Genomic DNA, 21,926 nt, shown 5'->3' with positions numbered 1-21,926 from the left:
TGAGAATTATTTGCAAAACTTCGAAAGAGAGTACATTACAACTTTGTAACAAAGCACAGTTTCTGGGGAGAGGGGGGGAGTTTTCCCAGTGCTGTTACTTAGCAAAGCATAGTGTATATAATGAATGTTCAATTTGCTCTTATAACATCAGGTGTTGTAAATACTTAGATTGTGTAACAGTGCCTGCTAAACATAATTAAATTTCTGTTACAAAATATAAAAGCCTCTTAATACTATGGGCAGAATTATCAGGGTTTACGCTTGGAATGGCAATAATTCCTTCTGATTAGCGTTTAGGCATCTCCTGTTGTCTACTGTTAATCAGTGCATGCAGTGCATTTCCAAAGTAGACATCCTACGGTTCTTTTCTTTCTGGCATTTTGGATATATGTTTTGAAACCAATCCTACAAAGAAATATGTTGACAGCATTGTCATTGCTTTCACAGGTTGTTTTTGCTCAGAACAGTACTTTACTAGAGGCTTTATTTTTTAGAAATAAAAAAGCTAAGCTATAAATTACACCATGAGTCTTAGGGGGGGAAAGCCCAGTAAATTGATATATAACTCTACAGAAGCCTACCAATTGCTTTTTAATTGGTATTATAGACCGTGCTCTGAAATCAGGATGTTTTATTCTCCTATGTGTGAATATGCAGTATGAAGTTTCTCTAATTGATTCGCTTTGCCCATTCCATTTGATGTATCATTTTTCACAATATTTCATAATTTGTGCTCATTTCTAATGAACAGAGTCGTTAGGACAGGCATGTCTAAGTACAATTGACAGCTAACATTAGGTGCCAGATGCAGTTTATAAAGCTATGTAGAAATCTAGAGAACAGTTTAAATAAATTAGCACCTGTACATTAGTCTCACTTGCTGGTAATTTATAAGCGAATCAGTAGAGATGACATTTAGGTAAGTCATTGATCAAGTTAACAGCTGCATACCCGCTGCCCAGCTGGGATACCTAATTAATAGAGATTGCAGTCCTGACCTAGTGCTTTTCCCTGACTTGAGAACATAATCTTTTTATTTTGTGATTTAACTTTTAACATAAGGAATAAAGAATCTGCCTTATTTTTGAACAGTCAATTCTTTTAACATTAAGCAAGTAAAAAGAAATCTGAAACAATCATAAGTTCTAATGAAAATAATGCTTGATTAAGTATTGCAGAACTATGTACAACTTGATACAACTTACTCTTTTGATTCATTTTGCTCATTCTATTTGATGTATCATTTTTCACAATATTTCATAAACGTGGAACATTGCTTCTGATGATATTATAAATGTGCCCATGTAGCTTTCTTGGCAACAATATAAAAATGGCTTGTGGTCTTACTTCAGGATGTTTTTTTCATCTAGGTAATCTAATCTGTAGCCCTGGAATTTTTTGAGGGTGGTCTCCCATCAAAATGCTAACTAGGTCTAACTTTATGTAGCTTTTCAAAACCAGCCAACCTTAGCTATGTGCTGCCACCACTTGGATGCTGAATTACTGTGTGATTGTGAAGGTCCTTAGTAGGTTAGGGGAAGATCAAACATTGATTGTTAGAGAAAAATAGACCATTTCTCTACTGTTCCAGGGTTAAAAAAAGGTTTTAAGAAACTATTTCATTCACAAATACTTTCTTCAAGTAGTAGACAAAGTATGATTTTTCCCTTTTTTTTAATGGTAAGATAACTTTTTTGCAAAAGGAATATGTTGAAAGTGTCTTTTCTTTTGTGTGTGTGTGTGTGTGTGTGTGTGTGTGTGTATGCTGGTCTTGTTGTATTTGGATCTTTTCCCATGTAAGATTGAGATAACGTTGCCAAGACAATCTCAATTGTACACAGGAAAAGACCCGAATACAACAAGACCAGCATACCTACACCTGTGAAAATCTATGAATAGATACATACATACATACATACATACATACATACATACATACATACATACATACATACATACATATTCGTACATTTCCATGGGTACATGTATAAAGGTTTTGGTATATTCGGGTCTTTTTCCATGTAAGATTGAGAGTATCTTGGCAACGTTTCGACGAGGTCCCACTTGTCATCTTCAGGCTGGTGCCTTCGGCTTCGTGCTTGTGCGAGCAAAGCGTGATCAGAACTGCTGTCTTTCTATAAATATTGGTGGGGTGTGTGGAGTGCTGGCTTTGTTGCTGTAAGCGGATTGGTTGGCTGTGTTGTAACATCTTTGCTTGCACAAGCACGAAACCGAAGGCACCAGCCTGAAGATGACGAGTGGGACCTCGTCGAAATGTCGCAAAGATACTCTCAATCTTACACAGAAAAGACCTGAATACGCAAAAACCTGCATACAAATACAGACGCACCATTGTATTACTAATGATAAAGCGGTATTTTTATTGCTGTAGTTAATTTTGAGAGCATTGGAAAAACTATGTGACCTAATTTTAATACCTAGATTTCAGAATGCTATAAAATGTTGTTGTTGTGTATTTAAAAAACATATTAATTTTATCTTCACAAGACTGTATGATAGTAAAATAATACATTTAATAATTCCTGGGACAACACAAACATAATATTTCAAATGCTTAAATGACTTAGTACAATCTGAATGATAATTTGTTTTTTGGAATAAAAATACCATGATTGATAAAATAAGAATTACAAAGTCAGCTAAAGTTTGTTGTATGATGCAGAATAGTTGTGTTTGAATAGGAATTATGTATAATTATTTTGAAACAAAGTATCTTGTTTTTTTCCTCCTATGAAGCTACTACAATTCCTGCTTATGCTAATTTTCTGTGAAATCCGTTTGAACTGTCAAATTACAACAGAATTTACTTTGAAAACATTGTTATGGTCTCAGTGTATATTTCTCTTAATGGGTGGGCCACAATGAATATTTCATTACTGGTATATATAGTACAGTATTGGTTTTGAATATATGAACTCTTACTTTATCATCTTCTTTTCTCTCAGTTTAATCTAACGATGCATCCATTGTTAGTTTTCATTTTGAACTTGAGATGAAGGTGTCACTTTATTTGGACTAAGAGTTATTGTATTAACTTTTCTATTTTTTTTTTAATACTGGTTTCAAGGCAGCTCATGTAATCTGGTTGATGAGGTACTGTGTGAATGGACAAAATTGGGATTACTTAGGAAATTACGGTTTGAGCTCCATGGCAAGTAAAGAAAAAATAAAAGATTTTAAATAAATATGTGCACAGGAAGTGGTAGAAATTTTCATTACAAAATGAATACTTTTCTTATCATAATAGTAGCACAATTATAAAGTTGGCTGGCTGTAATAAGATTTCTTAAACTGCCATTGTACTATTACTTCACTTATGGTCAATTGACTGTGGCAGAGTCAGACATTTTTCTGCAGGTACATTTTCTATACAGCGATCCTCAAGTGCTATTAGATTAGATGAAAAAGAGCCTTTTGCGTTTATTACACTATATCTCAAAAGTATTATTTAAAGTCAGATCTTGCCAACCAACTTTCCTATTATGAGTCTAGCAGGAGATTTCTGGAAGCTCTTAGCCAAGTGAATACTGTATTTGCTTAGTAGATATCCATTTTAATCACTGGACTTTAATTTTCAGGAGATGAGCAAGGTGATCGTTCCCTGATAGGGACATTATAGTAAAAAGTGACATGACCCACAAAAATCTTAATGGTGTTGCCTTAGGCTTGTTTTCTATGTCTTTAGCATATATGCAGATATTGGGCTATTCAGCTTTAATTATAGCAATGTTGCAGTCAGGATTTTTTGCTTTCGTAGCTGAGATTATTTGAATCATCAAACAGAAGCAAATATAGAGGAGACTACTTATGTACACACAGTTGGTCCCAATATTCCATAATATATTCTTTTGACATGTTGCTTTATGTGGTGTTTAATATCCGTTGGCTCACTATGGGTTTTTCTATTGTCATTATAATTAATCCCCATTTGTTCACAAATGGATGTTCACCTATTTTGTGTATGTACAATATCCCCATTGACTAACAAATGGGAATTCATCAAGCCACTAAGAGAATCAAAATACCCTTCTATAAAATCAAGCTAATCCTTTTTGTTTGCTGCTGAGTTCTCAGAATCCCTGTTTGGAATGCCAATAAGATATTAATAAAGTAATAGGTGAGATCTTTATACACTCCACACATACTAAGTAGGTTGACAGTGCTGACAAACCAGTCTGTGTCCACAGAAAATACTATTGATAAGAAATATCCTTGAGTTAATATAATTATAATGCAGCACAGTTCTTCAGAAAAGAAAATATTAACTGCTTGCTTGAGTCTATTTCTTATCGCTGTGGATATATATTTTTTTGCATTACTGTTTCTTGACACAATAGTTTAACATTCATTCTCATAATGAATTATACATGATTGTATATGACTGCACTATGTGAGTATCACGGCATTGCAATAAAAACATTTCAAAATAATTAACAGGTGTAACAAATGATCATTCAAGCACATCATGCTAGTTGTCTCCTTAATACGAAATCCTAAAAATACACAGACTTCCTCACAGCCTTTTATGTACTATGCTCACAAGGAGCACGTAGCCACCTAGTTCTTCATTTATTAAATCCTTGTGACCAACTAAACATTTGTCCATTGTTGCAAATATTTTGGGATAAACTGGTCAGTAAATTTAGTCTCTCCCAGCCTGAATAAAATGTGTGCCTCAGAACTATTTCCTTATTTGGTTCCATTATTTAGCATCATTCCTATTACCCATATCTCTTGACATAATAACTTTGGGTAACAAACATCAGAATCCTTTAATTAGAATTTGCAAAGCAACAGATTTTATTAAGTGTACAACATTGAAGTAAAATTAAATCAGCCTTCTTATAACTCCAGGTAAATGAATTATTTTCTTTTATCTTAGGAAAAACTTAAGACTTTCAGCTTCTTTTAAGTCACAATTCAATTGCCTCTTGAGGCAGAGCAATTTATATATTCTTGTTTTAAATCAGGGGTATCAAACTCCCTAGCAAAAGGAAAAAAAGTCCCAATATGTCATGTGATGCAGCTGTGACAATGTGGGTTTGACACCTCTGTTTTAAATATGTTTTTTTCTCCCTGAGTAAAACAATTTTCCATTTTGTCAAGTGACTTCGTTAGAATCCCTTCAGATAATTGTTATAAGGGTTATATTTTTCTGCCTATATAATGGAACAAACAAGCTTCATACAGAAGTGCAATAAAAGCTTAGAATTTGAAATAATTCAAATTCATGGCTGTTTGAATTCCAGAATTTTGCATTCCAGTAGTTATAAGCTTGTAGCAATCCAATTCTCTACCCATTCAGATTCTTCAAGTACTTCTGTGGTTCAGAGAACCTATGTTTCTAGTCTGTTGATTGACAGTACATTGTCGGAATTTTCACACAGAATTAGTTGTAACAGTGAAAAATGACCAGAATCCAAAAAATTATAAAGTGCTACTATTTTATAGACAAGGTTATCAGTCAAAAGAGCTTGAAATTGTTTTGAATGGATTCAACTTTCCTGCTTATCTTGCATTAATATTAACTCAGTTTTTTAAAAAATCAAGGTTTATCAATAATGGAACTATTTTAGTAAGGGAAAAGTGGAGCTAAAATGTATACTTGTCTAGAGAATAATGATGGCAATGATCAACAAAGTTTATATATAGTCCCTATTATTTTAGCTGCATGGAAATTGTATGAAACTCTTGAAAGTTTACAGAAATATTTATCAGTGGTAATGACCATGTTTATTTTCCCTGAAAGCACAATCAAAACAAAATAAGCTAGCCTGAAAATTTCTTAGGGTTTTTAAAGAGAATTTATTTCCTCCTCTTCATTTCAGAACATCCTGGAGAACTCAACTATATATGTTCCTTTAATAGAAGGACAGTACATGAATTAATTCTGATATTTAGTATTACAAGGTAGAACTAACAAGCACATTATGTAAGAACTTGAAAATAGAATTCTGAAGTTATGATCCAATGGTAGATGACTCTGATTAATACTAAATTGATTAGATTTCTTAATTCTGAACGATGATTTTTTCATTCTTAAATTAACTTTTCATTTTGGAATGTGAATGAAGTGAATATGTATTTGAATATCTGCTTTAAAGATCTCTCTCATTCATTTTGAAGTTGCATCAGTATCCCACACCCCTTTTTTCTTTTTTGCATCTACTCTCACTTAATGGACTTACACTTTTAGTTCCATTATCTACTAATTGAAATAATAATACTATGATATCAAACACTAATATTCTAATAGGTGGTTATGATTATCATTATGTTTTCTAAAAGTCTAATTTCATTTTTGTTTACAGAAAGCAATTGCCTATTTATTTCCTTCTGGTCTATTTGATAAAAGGGCCAGGCCTTTGATGAAGGTAAGAACATTTTGTAGTGCTACCAAAATCAGAATATAATTAGCTTAGTACAGTAATAATTATATTAATAAACTATTTTTCTCTACTTTAAACAGCACCCTGAGGAAGTGTTTCCAAAGACAAGTGGTAAGTGGAGATTTTCCTATGGTTTGTACATAGGGTTGGTTCCAAAACATTAATATATGTCCCATCCAATATCTGGTCTATCAACTTAAATTCTTAGTTTTTCTTGTTCTGTTGTCCAAGCACGTAATCAGATGCTTTGGAAAGTTATGTTTTATTTGGGATAAGAGTATTGTATAAGGAAAACAATCCTAAAATCATTCACGTATATTGTATCATTGTTTAGATTTAAAAAATCGATTGAGAGGATTATGCAAATAGTTAATGTTATCACTTTCAAATACAAAACACACTAAATGGTGTCCTGTTTTAGGTGTAATTCTCTTTGGGGTGGGGGGAATTGTATATTCGATTAGAGTTGTATAGTTACTGCTGTTTATGTTATATTTTTTCAGTTATACAATGGGATGAAGATGGCCGTCCATTTAATTTTCTTTTTTATACTGGCAAGCAGTCATACTATTCTTTAATGCATGTAAGTGGTTTAATTTTTTTCCTCCTGAAAATACAATGTATACATTTAAATTGCAATATTCTTTTGAGGAAAACTAATTATCAAATAAGGAATTAATAGCTTTTTCTCCAATTAAGCTTTGGTTTGATTCCATCAGTATTAAATTGGTCCAGCTATTAAAAATGTAATGATATGATAAATGAAATGCATATCTTTTATAATTTATTTACTTTGTTCATCAATGTACCACACATTTCCAACCATATGCTAGCCTTCAGTGGTTATAATTCTATTTAAAATATATAGTATTTTTCAAATGAAAGCATTATAAAATATATTTATGAAATGCTTACAATACTTGAACATTTAAACATAAATTCAGATACTAGCTTGAGATTTAGGCACACAACAAATCTGCTTATTACCTCTGGGGTGGTTTGCAGTCAATTTGCTATAAATGAAAAGTGGTGGACTTCCCCATAGTTGAGGCTGCTCTGTTTAAAATTAGATTTCCAGTAAAGAATGACAAGGTGAAAACTAAAAATATGAGAAGTGGGTTAAAAGAAAGTTGAAGGAGTAACCAGGGAACAAAAATGAAGATAGCAAAAGTGCTTATCATAGTTCTTGACCTACAACCTTTCAGTTAATGATTGTTCCGAATTACTATGCTGAATAAATGGTGGTTACAACCAGTAGTGGATTCCTACTGGTTTGGCCCGGTTTGGTATGGTGGCCTTGGTCGCTGGAACCGGCAGCAACCCAGGCCTGCCACGCCCCCGAACTGGTTCCCCAGTTGCCACCGCCGTCGCCGCCATCTTGTTTTGGAGTGCTGAGCATGCGCAGAACAATTTTAATTGAACTGTGCATGCGCGCACACCAATGAACAGGCAGTAAAACTGGCCAGAACCCACTCCTGGTTACAACCAATCCTTTTAGTTCAGGCCATCTCACCTGTCACGTGATCATAATCTGTGTGCCCTGCAATCTGTTTTAATTTATGACCAGTTATTAAATACCCTGCAATCAGGTGATTTCTATTTGCAACCTTTCATGTTGCCTTTCCCAGAAAGTCAGTGGAGAAGCTAGCAGAGAAAACCACTAGTTCCTGGAGTAAGTTCCCCCCACCTGTGCATCTTCCCCAGCCAGTCTCCTTGCACCATGTCAGCCATTGCACATCCTTCTTGATCCATGTGATACCTTCTTGCATCCCCTTGCACCCTTTTCAACCCCTTGCACCCTTTTCAACCCACACAGCCCCCTTGCATCCTCACCAACCTGTTCCTGACCGCCCACTCATTCTCATCCTTTTCCAACCTGCACTGAACCTTTCACACACTCCGTGTGCCCCCTCAACTTGCGCTGTGCTTCTCACATCTCATACCTCCCCAATCTACAAGGTGCTTAGAGTATACCCCTTTGCTCCTTCCCTAATCTTTCATATATCTATATTGAGCCTGTCACATATTCTCCTTCTCCCACCCCTGCACATACCTGTCTCCGCCCACCTGGCAATAATCATTTATCTGCCTGCAGGTCTGGAACTAGCAACTACCTGCCAGTTTCCCCACTGCCTCTGATTGTGGGAAGCCAGCAGGAAGTTGCTTCACCAAACGACCTTGGGATTCAGTTAACAATGGCTAATGTGACTGCAGAGTTTGCCATCCCCAAGCTAATCATGCTTTACGACTGCATTGGATAGCGATGGAAATTTAGGCCCCAGTTGCTATTGTAAATTGAGGGCTACCAATAGACATTCTTATATGAGAGTTCTGAAGAAAGTAAAGAACTTGTAACATAGTGTTCTTAACTTTTCTTAGAACATTCTGAAGCAAAGTCTTAGTGGCCAGGAGTTGCTTTAAAAGCTTACTATACAGCACTTGCAAATAAATAAATAAAAAATTTCCACCTCAAGTTTCAATTGTAGGGGAATTATCTTTAAAACTTTGCTCTGGGGCTATAGACAGCACCCTGCAGCAACTTTCACTTCACCGTTCTCGCACTGCCCTTATGGCTGTGTGGTTGAAGAGATAATATACTGGTGGCTCTGCCATCAAAAATACTGATAGAAATCTTCTAATCCCATGATTGGTCATTAATCCCTGTTTATTCTGTTCTGCATTTCAGTTGCTTCCTTCAGGTGTTTTCATTTAGTAAGTTATTATCTAGCATATGGCCTTATTTTCCATTTGAGAGGGCTTTTTTTTATTAACTTGGACAATTATAACAAAATCTGGATATTCTCTTTCAATATGGAGAGAATCTAAAATTATTTCTGCATCTTTTCCTAAAATTTGCTCATCTGTAAGAACCAGAGACAAATGAAAGAACTGCATCTTTTTAAAGAAGCAAGCAAACATTCAATTAGAATTTGCTTTCCTGTAAATTAAATTAATTTGTTGTCACCTTTGGAATGAGAGAAAACCAGTCTTTATTTTCTTCTTTGTGACATCTTTTCAAATACTTGGAGAATGGTATTGTACTCATACTCAATCATCTTCCTAAAGGCTAAACAAGCCCAGTTATTTCAACTGTTCTTGGGAAATGTGATGAGCATTCCCTCCATTACTTGATCCAATTAATTAATAGAAGTATTGAACAATAGAGCAACACAAGCTCCTTCCACTGTTTTCGGTTTAGTCTTCATTGACATTATTTAGATTTCTGATTTTATTATATCTTTTTAAAAAAACTTGGCATCCATCGTTTAACATTGCTCTCACTTTATTAAAATCTGCTTTTTTAAGTCCAATATTTAATTTGATTGTATTCAGTTGCCATTTCTTTTTAAATCTAAAATAAACAGGATTATACTATTTCTTCCCCCACTGTTCTCACTACTGAACAATTACTAGGTGGGTTTCCTCTGTACTCTCTGAACTTACCTATCTCAAGGTGCAACATTTATTGCATTTGCACAGTATATGCATTTGCAAACCTTAGTCCCTTGACTTCAGGAAAACTGAATCAGTATTGATGGTTACGAAAAATGAAATGCCCATTTTCCTGAAAAATAAAGTAATACTTTTCAGCATAGTGCTGCTGTCAAACGACCGTGTCTCTTGTTACTGGGTGCTGTAACACTAAAGGTGCAAATAGCATTTAGAGGACTTTCTCTGTGAAGAGGATTGTTTTCCTGTGTTTGTTGGAATTATCTTCGTTTGTACTCTCTGCACCCAAAGGACAAAATCCCCACTTGTCAGGTACATTTATTTCTTTAGAAGGAGAAGAGAGGAATTATTTTTTTTCTTCTTTTGGTTGACCTTGGGCAAATGAGCTTCTTGCCCTGGCAGAAATGAAATGAATGATAAATGTGGAGGGTGTCTTTGCTGAGTAATGGAGCTGCAGCCTAGGCTTTCCAGAGAGTTTTCTCCTGCACAGCCTGAGGCAGCCTGAGGACCCCTACTGTTCATTTAAATAGGTATGTCAAATCTGCCTTGAAACGCTGCTGGTTTGATCTGTGGTAATATTTGTGAAGGTTCCATATGGACTTGAGCCCCCCTGCAGTGCTAAGAAATAATGTACAACGCTTCATGGTGCAGACACAAATTTTCTCTGAAAAGGGATGCAGCGCTGCGTTTTAGCTGTCGGAGAGGATGATGGAGCTGACGCACTATGCCTGTCAACTTGTTACACGGATGGGTTGCACGCAGAGAGGCTGTGGAAAATCTGTGCCTTTTAGCTTTTCTACTTAATCACGGTTGTAGCATTGCCTTTAGACTGTATGCTACATTAATTCTCTTCCTGCCTTCTGCCTTTCATCCCAAGTTTCACGGAAAAAAGTAAAGCATGCAGGTCTTGTAGAGGGGCCTTATCAAGCAGCTGTCATCTGACAGGCCATTTGCATTTGTTTTGGCTGAAACAGAGCAAGCCAAGGGCAAGATGTTTTGTTGCATTCCATCATAATGAAGAAATTATAGAAAAATTACAGGGAGTACAACTTCTTAACATTCGTAGCTCTTGCCTTTGAAAAGAACAGTGTTGGTGATTTTCCAGATGCATAGTCTTTTCAAGTGGCCAAGCTCCCCATTTGATTAAATGTTTCTTCATTTGAAATTCATTCAACAAAGTGTAATTATGGTAGGATATTTATGTAGTTGCTTAAATAGTATCAGTGCATTTAGAAATATTTACGTTAATATACATACTTACTTTCATTAAGCGTGATTTGTCATGCAACCAGAAACAAAGTACGAAGCTCATACCACACTTAAGCTAAGGGGACACCATAAGCATATTTAAGTTCCGAACCTTCACTTTAAAATAAAAGTTAATTTTAATTTCCTGTGCATTGTTTAGACAATCCTTTATCATTTACAACATTGTTTATCATTTATGACATGCTGTATGCTATTTTTCCTAAATACATGAGCATAATAATACCTCTAATAGAATGATTTAGCTTCATTTTAGCTTTATTTATACAGAAAAAAGTAAGGTAATAATATTAGACTTCTTTGAAAAATCAGTATTAACCTTTATCAACTTAGTCCCCATCATTTAAATTGTTATGGAATACAATCTGGAGAATTTTGACCCAACATTTGGAGTATAGTCTGGGATGCATTAGATCAGGGGTGTCCAAACTTGGGAACTTTAAGACTTGTGGACTTCAACTCCCAGAATTCCCCAGCCAGCTGGCTGGGGAATTCTGGGAGTTGAAGTCCACAAGTCTTAAAGTTCCCAAGTTTGGACACCCCTGCATTAGATTGTAGAAGTTGGCCTACATTAGCCACCCTCCTTGTTCTATTTCTTAATTTAACTTCTATGTTTGAGCTCATAATGCCTACATACTTGCAACAAGCTTCTGCTGAACACTGGTTAGTGCAGGCCACAAATACTTGTTTATTTAGACAGAACGTTGTTTACATTATCCATCTTATTAAGTAACAAGCTTAGATATACTATTCTCCTGTATCATGAAAAAAAATATATAGCACATAAGTCTTTCATAAAACGTATTACAAAATGGCTGTTGTGTGTATGTCATAGAGGCATTGACTGACTGATTGATTGATTGATTGATTGATTACCATCAAATCATTTTGATGGTAACCACATATATATTTTTCATGATAAATCTATTCCCAACCTGGTCTTTCAGGTATTCCAATGGTGCACTCATCACCACTTTAATTGAATCCATCCACCTTGCTTCTGGTTGTCTTCTTCTTCTTCCACCTTTTCCAGTATTGGAGCCTTTTCCAGTGAGTTAGGTCTTTGCATAATGTGTAGCAAATAGGATAATTTGAGTCTGGCCATTTGTTCCTGTAGTGAGAACTATGGGTTGATTTGTTTGATGATCCATTTGTTTGTGTTTTGGCTGTCAACTGTATTCTCAGGAGTTTTCCCTAATGCCAAAGGTCAAAACTGTCAATACTCTTCATGTCCTGCTTCTTCGAGGTCCAGCTTTTGTTTCCATAAAGTGTCAGGAGGAATAGCATGGCATGCACAATTCTCATCTTAGTAGGTATAGAGACACTGCATTTGAATATATTTTCCAAGGCCCTCATACTACTCTACCAACTGCTAGTCTACAACATATGTTTAGGAGACCGGAATATCTATTAGTAAAATCTTTGCCTATCCATTTTAAAGAAGTTAAGATACATTCTTCAATTCTTTCTGCTAACTGTATATCTCAAGCCTGAACTGACCAGGAGATACAGAGAAATTGTTACCTCAGTGTCTGGATGCTGTAAGTGTCTGAAGAAGAAAGAACAAGTTCAGGCTCAATTCTGGTAAGACAGAGTGGACATGGGTTCAGAAACCAACTAAGACCCAATAGCAGTGATACTCCATCTTTGATTCTGGATGAGGTTGTTTTCCTGAAGCAGAGCTTTTGCTCATAGTCACTCATACCACGGTCATGTCGTTATTGCTCTAATGCAACATGCTGCACATAGGGCCAACCTGGAAGCTACAGCTGGTCTAGACTTTGACTAGACTTTCAGTTGTGAATGCTTCCAACATATTAATCTTTGTATGTTTTGTTAAACTTTTTCAGATAACATGTATCATTATGTTGTCTGTTCTATTTGCTTCTGAATAGTATTTACCTGTCTTCTTTACAGTGTTTATTAATACCGTATATTATGAACATTTTTTGTAGAAAACTTTGATATGAAATTGCAACACAAGTAACATTTTCTGTATAAGATGTAAAAAGTCTTCAAATTATCTTTAGTTTGTGTTCATTGTTTATTTAACAGTAAGGTAATGTATATCGTGAAGGTGATGAACTTTATCCTAGACACCAAGAGCTGTTTTTAACCTACAGTTTGAATACTTTTATTTCATAGCTAAATGCACATAATATTATAATACAGCCTGGGGAATCAGTTGCCGCGGATGTTTGGAATTACATATTTGAGTCGCTTGGTTTATTTATTTTTTATCAGGATGTTTACAGCTCATGTCAGTGAGAAATTTGGAAGTTGTAGGTATATATTTGGTTTTCCATTCAGCCCACTAAGCAATTGGGGCCCACATGCTTTCTCAAAGAATTGTGTGGAAACGAAATTAAAGGAATCCTGATGTATACCGGTACTCTCTGGAGGTCTTGCTGGAAAGATTGGATATGAATGCAGTAAATGAATATGAAAATTAAGGGACAATTTAGCAAAGATACCAAATTATATTTAGAACTTATAAAAACAAGAATTTGATTTAAATAAGAAATATTCTAGTTTAGAACAAGACTCTACTTCAGCATTCTGTTTGCAAATTACCATTTAAATTCACTATCAGGTCATGAGTGCAGTAATGTTCATGTATTTATATTTTTCATTAGTTAATATGCATGCTAGCCTGACAGTCACCGCCTGATTTCATGTTTGCAAGTAGGAAAAATATATATTTTCTTGAAGTTGAGTTTTTATCTTATAACTTACCAAATTAATTTTTCTGTGGAAATTTCACAATTGGAACTCATTTATTTATATTTTCTGTATTCTAGGAGTTGTACAGTAAGCTACTGCACATTCAAAATTATCAAAATCAACTGTATGCTCAAGGATTGCTTTCTGAGGATAAAGCACCTATGTAAGTTGTCTGGGATTATAATGAACATGGAACATAAGCATAGATGCATTTCTATATATTCATTTCCATGTAAAATTTCCCATCCTTTTGTAATGATGTAATGAAAGAGCATATTTGATTATCCCTCTGATGGATCCAAAAGGTGATGTGGTTTGGCCAAAGTCTTGGACCATAACATCCTTATGCGGCATATCCCTTTTCATATATTTGGATCTTTAGAAAGATGAAATTAAGAAGGGAGACCTAGAACAACTTTGGAGGAAGTCTTGGAAAGTGCCTGATTAACTATGGGTAGGAACCCATATTTGGGATTATCTTCTAGTGATAAGGGTGACAAAATGAAAATATTTATTCACCCTTATTACTTATACTAAGGGTTATCTCTTGGCCTTGTTTAGGGCGACCTAGTTTCTGCTGGGGAAGGATGGATCCCTGGATCATCTGTGGAGTTGCTGTGAAAAACATAGTATCCTACAATTTGGCAAGCAGTCCCTCAGATCATCTTGGAGCTGAATTTAGGCAGATTAGGTTGAAATGCCCGAGGCTTACTCTTGTAGTATGGCCTGGGTTGAATGTGAATTGGGGATTCTTAAAGAAAGTGGAAAAGATTCTCCAAACTGTCTGATTATCTGTTTGTTAGATTCAGGTTCCTCCTTGGTTATAAAGGCTTCAGGAAAATAATCAACAATTGAGTCTGTGTGATGGTGTTGGCTTTTTTTACAAAGGGGATGGTGCTTTTGACGTTGGAGAAGGCGGTAGTGCATGTTTTCCTCAAGTGGTCATTCTTATATCTTGGACAATTATTGTCCTGTCTTCAAACTTCCCTTTCAAGAGAAGGTGGTTAGATTTTATTTGCAGAGTCCTGAGGAAGTGGATGCCTTAGAACCAAATTATTTGAGAGATTACTTGTCTCTCATAGCTTCTGCCTAGATAGATTGTTGGATTTTGGACGCAATGTCATTTACTGACAAACTGATATAGCCCATTCTTCCTGTTCTTCCCTGCTTCTAATTATGATTTGTTCAGTTTCTATGTTTGTGTTTGTGAGTAAATTGATATTTTATTATTTTTTTATTATTATTTTGACTTCTTAGTCGCCCCCTCTCCCCCAAGGGACTCGGGGGATATATTTCTGAGAAAATAAAAACACATATAATATAATTTGCACAGCCCTGTTTGTATTTCTAAAAATGCCTATGAGAGCTATAGGTTGGTTGTTATAATATTGCAACTTCATATTTACTCTTTCTTTAAATTAAAAAAATGTGTCAAGGCTAATCTAACACTATACTCTATCTATCTATCTATCTATCTATCTATCATCTATCATCTATCTATCTATCTATCTATCTATCTATCTATCTATCTATACACATACATACATACATACATACATACATACATGTTAAACTAAGGCTGGTCTGCTTCAGGTCAGATTGGATTTAGAAATACTATTGAAATCTCTTTAAAAATGTCACATCCTACCTTTGGGTGTGGGAATTGTATGTTATGTATGTATGTATTAAAATTCTGTAGAAAATGATGTCTAGATTTTTAATTATTAACTTTTTAACAAATTAATCTGCTTGTTAAGTTTACAACTCTAGCTTGCATTTCCTCCAGCATAAGGAAAGTATATTTCCAAATTAACTGTACAGTCTAGCTGCAATCTTATCTTTAATTGCATGATTAGTTAAAAGAGAATATATGTGATATTTTAAACAGGAACCTGATTGGCAGCAGATGGCTGATTAAAGAGGAATTGGAAGAAATGTTAGTGGAAAAACTGTCAGATCAAAATGTGAGTAATTAATCTCCTTTATTTAATGAACCCTGTATCCTAATGGAACAGTTAGTGGTTGTAAGGATTATGGGGGAGAAAATTCCCTGGGATATGGGAATTATTCATATCTTTGGTTTGAGTCCCATAAGTACAGATCCCTAAATGGTTATGAGATGAAGTAGTTTTATGTATGTTATTTCAGGAATAGCTATGCATCATACATGAGGTAACTTATATATTCAGCAGAATTGTTCCACTTCATACTGTCCAGGATGGTGGTCCTATTTAGATGGATATTAACATGCCTATGTAAACACAGAAAAACCAAAACAAAACCACCCTCGAATACTCACAGTATCTTAGAGACAAGATAACCAAAGCCTTGTCTATGACCTCCCTCTTTGTGGTGTCCAGTAAGGGATTTATCTCAAGGGAGAACATTCAAACATGTAATTTGCCACTCCATTTTAACATGTCCCTGATAGCCAAATGTAATTATTATTACTACGTATTTTGTCACTCCCATATACAGTCTGTTAAAGAACTAGTTACATCAGCAAATCAGTTTAAGACTGTGTCCATTTCTATTCAACCTTGCTTTCAGCAGCATCTGATGGGGGCTTGGAAAATCAAAATGGTGACCAGTATAGCGTGATCAAAGCCCCACCCTCTTTTCACATGTCATTCAATGCGGATAAAAAGGGAGGGCTTTGGATTCTGTCTTTGTGGCCACCATCTTGACCTCATTCTAGAAACTGATCCCTTTATTGTAAGCAGTGACAATCATGTTTGGAAACTGTCTCACATTCTTATCCAAACTGTAAGGAAAGCCCACGTATGTTCAGCAGACTTCTGTGTTGGATGTTACCCCATATAAAGGAGCAGGTGGGAAATGAGGTATCAAAACTAACAGCTTTGGGTAATCACATGATCAGTCCACGCAAGGCAAGTGATTATATTTAACAGATCTTGATATTCTGCCGCTGGGTTATTTGTACTGAAAAGATAATGTCATTATTTTATCTCTATTGCATCCATTTAGTATTTCTTTCCCTTATTTTTTTAACTTCTACCTTTGCTTCTCTGCAAGCAAAAAATAAACATACAGAAAGTTATACTTTTTGAGCCTTTCAGAAAATGTTCCTTTATTTCCTTCCTTTTCCTAGCCCAAGCTGTATAAAATGGCATTAAACCTGAATCTGCTACTTTATTTTTTGTGGTCGGGAGGCCCTGTATTACTTGTGAGACACTTTTCTTTAATCACATGCTCAAATGAAAGCAGTAAAACTTATAGTAGCAAAGGATAATTATTTCAAGAGGTTGCCCTTTGAGTCAAGTATCTCTTGAATTTTGAAAAACCTTGATTGTTTGTTTTTAAAATCAAGTCTAAGGTAAAATCCTTTTTGAACGACCAATGGCATAAATGCACACTTCCTTTACCTGTTAGGAAATCAAATCATCTCAAATCAAATTTCTATTACGGTCATAGACTTGCATAAAATAATCCAACAAGTAGACCTTAGAAAACAGTTTCCTTAAATGAATTGGGACTTTTGCCTCTTACCCCTTTTCCATCAAAAAGGACTTTTTTGAGACCCTCTAAATCTATTTTTAAAATCATCAATTGTTGTTAATGAAGTTAGTCTGACAAAGAGTTTGCTTAAAGTTTTTAGCAGTGGATTCATTTGTTGGGGGAAGGGATAGAATTAGGTATCTTTATTCACATAAGAAATGATACATCTGCATGTTGTTTTGAAAGCTGCATGCAAATACAGAAGTGTCATCCTGTCAAAAGTTATCAGTAAGAACAGAACTAAAATGATCAAGCAGGTAAAAATAGAAGTTGTTGACAAATGCAATTACACTTGCACCACCATCCCTTAATGAATTTTTATTGTCTACAGTATTTAAGGTATGTTCAGCTGCTGGAAAGATTAGTAAGACTGCCATACTGTGATATGGAACAAGATTATCTGCTTAAATTTCGCAAGGAATTACCTATACAATCCAAAAAACAATCATTTGAACCCCTAAAATATGATGAGCGAGGAGTGGCCTTTAGCACGGCAGAAGGTATGCTTTTTCCTAAATTTCAAAATTAAATCCTTGGCAACCTGAAAATCCAAATATTTCTCAACATTAGCTACATGTCAAGAAAAGAAAGAAAGAAAGATGCTGCCCAAGACGTCCAGTGTTATTGCACTGTGATCTATGTCATATCTGTTTCATTAAATTAAAACAAATAGTTATAAATGTATTCTGTGTTTCTAAGTTATTTGGCATATGTATTGAGGATGATATATAATATTGCATCCACTGTACATCATGAGGTGGTCTACTATAAATTGCTTTTCATGCAGATTTTTCAGTCTGGCAACAAGCAACTTTTAAATTACTTCACTAGCTTACTTTATTCAAAAGATATTCAAGACTTCTTTGACAAACAATATGTGTTTTACAATCTCAGCCCTAGGAAGCAGGCAGTGGCAAACCATTTCTGAAACAATTTCCAAAAAATCCTTCAGAGTTTAGTCCAAGCAGTAGCCAAAAGTCAAAAACTGACTCAAAAGCATAAAGTATGTGTGTGTGTTGACTCACACACTCAAGTTGTAGTGTAGATCAAAAATAGTCTTTGCATTTCTGTTCAAATACTGTATATTCTAAATCAAACAGAAACTATATATCAAAATAATTATTTCTTTTAGATGCCGGTTGCCATTTTGAATTATCAGGGTATGCCTCCCTCTGCTGGGAGAAAAAAGGAAATTTAACAGTGGTAGTTTTGTAAAACGTATGTCCATTGTATTCATGGTATACAATATGACACGAGTCCCTTTTCCTTTTACAGAGGCCTTTTTGATAATGAATATTGCCAATTACTGCTTTCAGAGATATGCATAAACCTTTAATTGTGGAAAGATATTAATATCTCCTATATGCTATCAAATGGTACCACTAGAGTGCTCTCCAGCCCTTCATAAATTTAGAATCTAGATTAATTTTCCGTATCTTAGGCCACGTTTCCACCCCCCAAAACACAATTTTAGACTTAGATCTCCTTGTGCTGCATTAGATTAGGAGAGATGCTACGTAACATCTTTGGAATTAATCTTTGAAAGAATGCTTATTTTCTTTCACTTTTGCTAGAGTTTCCCTTTCAAAAGATAGTTTCATTTTTGTTTAGCATTTCGAAATGCTATATGTGTAGATGCAAAAAATGCTAAACATTTTGAAATGCTAAACATGAAATAAATGTGCAGAGGTTTTTTTTTTCTTTTTAAGGTAAGAGAAAGTCAGCAACAGCAACTGCTACACTTCATGCAAATGGAAATGGAAAATTTACCATAAACGGAGATAATTATTTACTTTATTTTCCAGTGTTGCAGGACAGGTGAGTGTTAAAAAAAAGAGAACTTTTTTTTTGCTAAAACCATTTAATGGTATTTTTCTAAAATATTTCATGTATTTTTAAGTTTTAAAAACATCTTCATATTTTCTTGCTGTATAATAAAATTTGAAAAGTTGAATATATGTGTGAAAATGTTGGTAAAACATCAAATACCTCAGACTATTGGTACCTCAATATATCTTGGACCGTAATTCTCAATGTTTTCTGTCAATATATCAGTACAATCTAAAGATCATAAGGTTTGTAATTTGCACACCTGGAAAATTCCTATTGAGAAATATTAGAATTTTAGAAATGTGAACTTTATTGGGGGCACTAATGAACTTTGAAATCTGCATGGAAAGTCTGGCAACAAAACTTTGCCATCCTTGGCTATCCTAAAACTTCTGTGTAAATGAATTGCTCCAAGAACTAATAGATCCTAATCTAATTAAATTTGATTACAGATTTACAGTGAGAATAGATTTCCCAAAGGTACATAAAAAATGTACCAAATTGAGCCAAACATATTTGCAGATTACTTTGAAAAGATGACATTTTTACTGTTAGTTTATGCCTCTTGTGTGTACAAGTGCATGTTCCTTTCCTTTGCAAGTGTATCTGATACCTTGCATCATTCTAAGCCATGTCAGCCCATCAGAACCTTATTAAATGCTTATGATTGCTGCCTGTGAAATTGTAAACAAAGAGAAAAAAGATATTTGTACAGCCCGTAAACCATGATTTGAGATTCGTAGAGTCTATTTGGCTTGGGGAAAGAGTAATGAATACCAGTCTGCTTAGGAAGTCTGCCCAATTTTTAGTCGTCGTTCTCATTTCTCATTTCTTCTCTTGCAAATGAGTTTGCTTAAGTATCATTTTAGAAATTTTATTTGACCGTAAATGTTAACAATATCATCTCCCATGATATTCTACTGTTCTGACTATCACTGTAGTCTGATAACTGTAGGCATTTTTATATTTAAATAAAAAAATATTTTTAGCAAATAAGCAGTGGGGCCATGGGGGGCATTTTGAATTCAGACTTGTAATTGAAACAGATGGTTTATGTTCAGAATGGCTGTTTTGTTCATTCTAGAAGTTTTTCAAGCTCAAATTCCAAGCATTTCTAAGTTGAGACATGCACACTGTCCCTGAGTGAACTATTGACTACAATAGTTCTTCACTTACAATTCATTTAGTAATCATTCAAAGTTACAATGGCATTGAAAAAAGGGACTTATGACTGTTTTTCACACTTATAACCTTCAAAGCAGCCCCATAATTACGTGATCAAAATTCAGATGCTTGGAAACTGATCCATATTTATGACCATTGCTGTTTCCCAAGGTCACCTATTGAGAAGCAAAATCAATGGGAAAGCCAGATTCATTTAACAGCCTTGATACCTATTTATCAACTGCAGTGATTCGCTTAACAACTGCAGCAACAACAGTCACAAAATGGACCAAAATGCACTTAACAAATGTCTCACTTAACAACAGAAATTTTTCAATCGTCGTAAGTCGAGGACTACCTGTATGTTATTTAGCTTAATTAAATATTTCCATGGACAGATCACTAGAAAAAAAGTCATTGTTTATTAGATTACTCTTAAGTGACTTTAACTCTTTCACATTATTCATATCTAATGCTTTTCAGAGAACAGCTGATGTTCCCATTCCAATTTCTTGATCACTTAGAAAAATATGACGTGGTCTGCACCGCATCTGGAGGAGGAAGAAGTGGACAAGCAGGAGCAATTCGCTTAGCCATAGCAAGAGCTTTATGTAGTTTTATTACTGAAGATGAAGTAGAATGCATGAGGCAAGGTAAATAAAAAGTGTATAGAGAAAAATGTATCAATTTGTCCTAAATAATAAAATTCAATATCTTGTTCCTGATTACTTATCTCTAATAACTGTAGAGATAAGTTTTGTTATTTAGCATTCTAATGAACTGTTTAAAATGAGGCAAATGCTCCAGACTTTATAATATTGTAAACCTAAGTTCAAATGCTAGATAAATGCTCATCTCCCCTTGACTTCCCTCAGTTCTTACAACCAAGTCCTTCCACCTTTTTCTGTACCAAATTTCATTCAATTGTATAACTTTCTTCCTGATCTCCCTGCAGCTGGTCTCCTCACTTCTGATCCACGTGTGAGAGAACGGAAAAAGCCTGGCCAAAAGGGAGCCCGCAGAAAGTTCACCTGGAAGAAGCGCTGAAAATGAAAATGTTATATTTTATAGGAATCCATCTTTGTAATTAAACTGTATTTTACCTTCCCTTCCATCCATGTCTTTCTTATTTGCAATATAAGCAGAATTAAACCTTAACAGGTGCAACCAGTAGATATCAGAAATGTCTACTAATTAGTTGCAAATAATGGACTATCTTAGTAGCAAGTTGCCATTTTAACAATCACCCAATGAGGATTTGCACCATAAACTTGGAAATGAAATGGTGAGGCAGACCCTCCAGAGTTACAAAAGTGCAAATGAAAGGTTGCTGTCTGTTGCTGTTAAAATTCTATGTGCCATCAGATCACTTTCAGTTCTTAGCAACAAATACTTGATTTTCTCCAGAATGACCTGCCCTCACCCTGCTCCTTCAAGTCTTCCAGCTGTAATTGAGTCCATCTACCTTGTTGTTGATTGTCCTCTTTCTTTTCACCTTTCCCAGCATTATTTGATTTCTCCAGAGGACTAGATTTTCTTTACAATGTGTCCAAAATAAGTTAA

General features: G+C 34.9%; 1 protein-coding gene across 1 annotated transcript in view; it reads left to right on the top strand.

The window, feature by feature from the left end:
• The window catches only part of MRPS9 (mitochondrial ribosomal protein S9), a 38,775-nt gene extending 17,305 nt beyond the window's left edge, over positions 1-21,470 (top strand). Inside the window, exons 3-11 of the mRNA XM_081946767.1 lie at positions 6,333-6,395; positions 6,491-6,521; positions 6,914-6,993; positions 13,928-14,013; positions 15,739-15,814; positions 17,701-17,869; positions 19,079-19,187; positions 20,847-21,016; positions 21,319-21,470. Of these exons, the coding sequence (XP_081802893.1) occupies positions 6,333-6,395; positions 6,491-6,521; positions 6,914-6,993; positions 13,928-14,013; positions 15,739-15,814; positions 17,701-17,869; positions 19,079-19,187; positions 20,847-21,016; positions 21,319-21,410 (876 nt within the window). The 3' untranslated portion in view covers positions 21,411-21,470. The remainder of the gene's footprint in view (positions 1-6,332; positions 6,396-6,490; positions 6,522-6,913; positions 6,994-13,927; positions 14,014-15,738; positions 15,815-17,700; positions 17,870-19,078; positions 19,188-20,846; positions 21,017-21,318) is intronic.
• The last annotated feature ends 456 nt before the right edge of the window (positions 21,471-21,926 follow it).

The sequence above is a fragment of the Natrix helvetica genome (assembly GCF_964273705.1).
Source record: "Natrix helvetica genome assembly, chromosome: 3".
Taxonomy (NCBI): Eukaryota; Metazoa; Chordata; class Lepidosauria; order Squamata; family Natricidae; genus Natrix; species Natrix helvetica.
This window is presented reverse-complemented; position numbering and strand designations above follow the sequence as displayed.